Source organism: Anopheles aquasalis, chromosome 3 (assembly GCF_943734665.1).
Source record: "Anopheles aquasalis chromosome 3, idAnoAquaMG_Q_19, whole genome shotgun sequence".
Lineage (NCBI taxonomy): Eukaryota > Metazoa > Arthropoda > Insecta > Diptera > Culicidae > Anopheles > Anopheles aquasalis.
This window is the reverse complement of record NC_064878.1, coordinates 2,982,501-2,988,174: the sequence shown is the minus strand read 5'-3', so window position 1 is coordinate 2,988,174 and position 5,674 is coordinate 2,982,501. Positions and strand designations below refer to the sequence as shown.

General features: G+C 49.2%; 1 protein-coding gene across 1 annotated transcript in view; it reads left to right on the top strand.

Annotated features, from left to right (window-relative positions):
* Positions 1-472: 472 nt before the first annotated feature.
* The window catches only part of LOC126579045 (myosin light chain kinase, smooth muscle-like), an 8,191-nt gene continuing 2,989 nt past the window's right edge, over positions 473-5,674 (top strand). The window contains exons 1-8 of the mRNA XM_050242258.1: positions 473-479; positions 533-778; positions 3,195-3,393; positions 3,466-3,604; positions 3,680-3,845; positions 4,156-4,236; positions 4,803-5,050; positions 5,132-5,293. Coding sequence (XP_050098215.1) covers positions 473-479; positions 533-778; positions 3,195-3,393; positions 3,466-3,604; positions 3,680-3,845; positions 4,156-4,236; positions 4,803-5,050; positions 5,132-5,293 — 1,248 coding nt within the window. The remainder of the gene's footprint in view (positions 480-532; positions 779-3,194; positions 3,394-3,465; positions 3,605-3,679; positions 3,846-4,155; positions 4,237-4,802; positions 5,051-5,131; positions 5,294-5,674) is intronic.

The following is a 5,674-nucleotide window of genomic DNA, read 5'->3' as shown; positions in this document are numbered from 1 at the left end:
TGACTCGCACCCTCCTTCAATTCTGCCTTACTCGTCCGCTATCGTCGCTAGACTCCAGCTTCGCTCGCTGTAGTGGATCATAAATAGTTTTATTGCCATCGAAAAGGCCGTCACTTTGAGTGGGTCTCTACTAACTCCACACGATCTAGCCAGCCCGGCCGGCCCCCGAAAGGGAGACACTTTAGGCAAATTGTGCACCAACCGGGCGCTTCAGACCCCAGATGAATTGCGTCATGTTGTTGGCATGTTTTCTAGAGGTAGGCCCCTCGATCCGGAATCGACCACGACCGATCGGTTGGGATCATAAATGTGTACCGGTGGTAATCGTAAACACCGTGGCAAGCCACTGGCGCTTCAAGGGCGCCAACTAACATTCCAACACAATTGACCTTCGCCATTGACCTGGCGGGGTAAGCTACTCCTCAGCATTTTATAGTTTGTTTTTTTTTTAATTTCTAAAATTGCCTAAGTTATGGAAAGTACGAGAGTTCTATCATTAATTGAATCCAATGTTTTTTTTCTATTCCAACAGCCCTGCCACAATCAAGCGTAAGCGTGTCGAAGGAGCAACGCAGTAAACAGGCAGAGGCCGTCGAGGCGGCCGGCGACGATTATGACGATTACGATGACGGTGAGGACGAGGATGCACCGTCCCAGGAGCGAACACAGATCAACGACAACACGCTGCTCGGGACGAAGCTGCTCACTAAGAACTACATCGAGAAGGCACCACCGGGCGAGCAGGTTGCGTTGCGGTGTGAAGTCGCCAACCCAACCAGTAAGTAGCAGAGAGCGCACGGTGGACATTTTTAATTAAACAGCAATAGTAGTAGTTGATTGTACTTTGCAAAACCATCGTTTACCAGTTCAATCAGACCGGGATACGTTTCTGCAGATTTGATTTATGCTACATCATCCAATGTCGCACTGCAAGAATTCTTACTTCATCATCTTGAATGAAGTGCAACCTAACCTTCGACCCGTACCTGCCTAGACACTCCCAGCGTGACTGAACACCTTTGGCATCTTCCAGCAAAACACCTTGGACCACCCGCCGCGAGACCATGAGACGTTTGAGCGAACGATTGATCACTGCGCAAAGCGAAACGGGGAATCCTTTTTTTTGTAAAAATGAAAGGCAGCTCTTGTTTGCTTCCTTTGTTACTACTGTTTACCCATCCTTGCTGGCTGGCTAGCAACACTCATCCGAAGGATTACTCATCCTTTCGAAACGGGGCCTCCCCCTACCCCCGTCCCCCGCCCAGTCACGCGCTATGATACCGACCGAACGTGACCTGCCTGCCTGCCGAGATGCACCAGGACGATGAGCGAGCGGATCAATCGAATGGGCTTGGGCGATTGTGATTGCAGCGTCGCATTTGCATATGCATATGGAGGGGCGCATGCAAATGCGATGAAATCAGCATCAGACTGACCAAAAAGGGAAGGAAGGGAAACAAATCCAAGGGAGATTGCAGAAGGGAGCAGGGATTCGTAAAGCGAAGAGAAAAAAAATCCCAGCATGACACAGCGTGTGCCAGCGTCGCCCGGGCCGGAGATTGTGGATTCCATTTCATGATGCCCCCGCCGTTGATGGTCCATTGGTGATCCATCATTCGCTCCGTCGTGCGGTTCAATGATTTACAAAAGGCAGCCAGAACCATACCATCACTCTCTTCTCTAGGAGAGTGTAGATGTTTTGTTTTTCATTTTCTTAAAAGGAAACATATTTCTTCGGAAACTTCGGAAACTTCCTCCGCTTGCGAGGCTGCGTGGTAGTGTTCCTGGAAGGAAGGGTACTGGTACCTGTGATGTCCGTACATTGTTGCACTCTAGCTACTACAAAAGGATAGCCACCGGGCAGTACGGGGCGTTTGATTGAGCGATTCCAGGCTATCATGGTCGCCTGTGTGGTTGATTGATGGATGGTTTTGCAATGAAGTCGTCCGGTTAGTGAAGCGTAGTCGTACCGCAGTGTGCAGCCTTTTCTCGCCCTTTTTTTTTGCAGTATCCGTATCGGTATGCAGTCGATTCGAACGTCCGGTTGCGCTCGGTACTGATCTACCGCAAACCGAATGGGGGTTATGGTAATTTCGGAAGCATAAATCAATTCAGTCCATCGATGTATCGATTAACGACGATGGTGAGGCGTATCTCAATCTGCACCGCTTTGTTGCTTTGTTGTACAGTCAACCAGGTGCAACTCAACTTCAAGTTCAGCTTTAAACTGAACAATGTTCCAATTTAGGATTTAATTACGGTTAAAATCGCCTTCCAAAGATTCTAGTCCTTGAATTTAAATTACACGTTATGCTGCAGTTATGCTACGCCTTATAATTCATGCTTGTCCTTCATCAGTAGGAACAAAACAAACAAAGAAATTACATTCTGCACTGCAATGTTGCTGACGAATGCTAAGGACCGACGAGTAAATGCTAATTAGAATTCAATGTCATCCACTGATTCACGCCACCCAGGCAGACGGTTGGCCTCAATGTCCTTATCGTAACATCCTTCAGCCCAATCGAACACGCCACCGTCACCAGGCGGTGCATGCAAAACAGCTGACTAAGCTGCACCAACTGACAAAGTCCGATTGCATGCACAGTGTGCACGCGGTGCAATTGGAAAGAAAAAGTAAAAAAACACTCGACTCCTAAGCCCAATCCTTCTCCCTGCCACAGCCGGTCTGCTATTCGTGCTAGTCAAGCATCGAAAGCCGGAAAGCTGAATGAATAATTTAATTGCGTTGCTTGCATCTCGGCGAAGGGCCCTGGTGGGGGCTGGTGCAATAAATTCTACTCGCCAACTAACTACTCGACAGCCACTTGCCGCTCGCAACGCCGGCCAGCCAGCAGTCCAATTCATTAGCGTGCGAATCGATAGCGCATACGCGAATGGGAACTGTTAGGAATCGTAAAGCGGTTTTGCATCTAGCCGACTATGTTCCTGGCCATTACTGTGCAAATGGTTCGGCTCAACTGTACTCCATGGGACAGCATTCCGAGCGACGGGGAGTTCACAACTGCAGAGCGTATCCATTGGCACCTTCGCCAGGGTGCTCCGATGGAATGCAAGGTTACCAATCCAATCCGATCTTGATTCCAGTTTAACAAATATTCGGTTGCTCACCGAATGTCCGGAATGTTACCTTACCTACCTCACTGTCTCTGTCACTCGCTCCGTTGTTACAGATTCCACCATCATCATCTGGTACAAGAAGAACCAACCGATCTTCCAGCACAGGTCGAAGCTGACGTCGGATCAGCGGTTCAAGCTGCTCGATGACTTTGCGCTCCAGATCGACGGTGTGCAGCTGGCGGACGAAGGTGACTACTTCTGTCAGTTGTTGCCGAGCAATTCGTCCGTTAAAATCGAACTCCAGATACTGACGTAAGTGAGCGAGATGGGAGAAAAGATGGGCTCTGTGCTAAAGGCACCAAATTCACGCTCCACATTCCACAGACCACCCCGCGACGTCCACATCATGCACGGTAGCAAGACACTGAACGAGACGGTTGAGCTGAATCAACGCGATCGGAAGTTTGTCCTGTTCTGCTCGGCCACCGGACATCCAACGCCACAGATCGTTTGGTCCTATCGAGTAAGTGCTATGGCCAATAGCACGAGGCTTACTGATTGGCTCCCATTAACCCATATTGACTCCGCTCTCGATTAGGGTCGCCATTTGGATGAGGAGTACAGCCGGCAGATCGGCATCGTACCACGCAAGGAGTTCATCGAGATCCACGAGGTCCACCCAAAACACGCCGGTGATTACGAGTGTTTGGCGCAGAATGGAGTCGGCGAACCGGTCAGCCGGACTGTTACAGTCAAAGTGAAGGGTAAGTGTCCGTTATTCAGATCGACGCACTCCTCCGTTTCCACTACAGGCGGGACTCCGGTGTCTACCCGAGGAACATTCCCGCGGGTGCGGGTTTACAAGCTTAAGATCACCATTTGCCGCTACCATAAGCTCGTATTAGTGATTGCGCCCATTGCGTTGTTGGTGGTATTTGGTCTGATTGAATTGTAATGTTTCATGTTTCGTGTAATCACACGCATCCGCATCACACGTCGCTCATCTTGCCTCTTGCTGGCCCCACGTCGTACGGCTCTGACGCACCGATTCACAAAACAACAACAACAACACAGCCCAACCAATGAACGACTCGACGGAGCTGGAAGATGAGCTGGATGATGAGTCCAACAACAGTACGGCACCGCTGGAGAAAGGTCATCCGTAGTTCACCTATTCACCCTTTGATTTAGTATCTCCCACTACGCTATCTTTCGTTCCGCCTGTACCCCGTCGTGGGTTCCTTTTTTGACATCCTGCGATCGTAGAAATCACCTCTCTGGTGGAGCGCACCTATACTGCACGATATTGTAGATATTGTAGAAACCATCAGCCAAGCACCGGACTGCCTCGAAAGCACGAAACACCATTTGATGCCCGTTACCATCACCTTAACTCCCATTACTACTAATATCCTGTGTTGGAGTACATTTATAGTTTGCTCATTCCCAGTACCGTTCCAAAAGTTTAAGGTTATGCTGTAGTCCTCGAGAAGATCCAGCAACAGCTGCTCCTGCTTGCGAAATTCCTTAGCCCAATCCACTCCCATGGTGGGATCTCTTCGTGAGGCCAAATCTGAAGTCTCGCGAGTTTCGAGCGAAGAGATTCCCGCCCTGTTGCGAGTGTATCTGTGTGTGTCTGTTTTTGATCCACTTTAGCTCTAACGCGGGAAACGGACTTTTTCTAATATACTCATCCCCCCCCAAAACCGATTGCATTGCAGGCAGACCGATCCTTCACAAACACGCCAGCTACATCAACACCGCCATCGGTGAGAACGTAGAGATGGTCTGCTTGTACGACAGCAATCCGGCCCCGCGGAAAATCCAGTGGTTCCGCGATGATGAAGTGATTCAGAATGGACCCCGCACTACCATTGTCAACGATCACCATGGTCACCACGATCGCACCCGGTTGACGGTGAAGAACATTCAGCAGAAGGATCTGGTGTCATACTTTTGCAAAATTGAGGTACAGTACCCGGCGAGATGTTTACAATTTGGAATTGGTACTCACGGGGTGTTTGGCGATTACTGCTCTTAAACTTTGCAGAACGAAATGGGAGAGACGAACGGAAAGACGATCGTTGGCCTGGTTCCCACCGGTGCCCATCTGCTGCACTCCAACTACACCGACGGACTGCTTCACACGTGGTGGAAGATACACAGCATTCAGCCGCTGTCCGAGGTGCAGCTGTTTTATCGGGGCGAAAGTGTAAGTAAACCTGCCAACGTTAACCACTTGCTACGGTTCAGATTAACACGTCTTCGATGCTATGATCAATATTTAATTTTTAATTTATCTGAGCACAACAGCAGTTGTTGTTCTGGCTCTTGTTGAACTGCACTACTTCTTTTTCGTTGCTTCAAAAAAGGACATGTGTACTAGATCTATTTGGCTCATCGAGGCCAACGCTTTTAAAAGTTATTAAAACCAAGATGGCTTTGGGTAGCCTCGTTGAGACACGGTTAGCTAAGTTTGTCCCTTTTCGGGTCGACAAATTTGAACCAGGAGCCGAAAACTCCGAGATCGAATCCTTAAATCACCCAACCATTACAAATCCACTCCTAGTGGAACCCATCAAACAATATATTC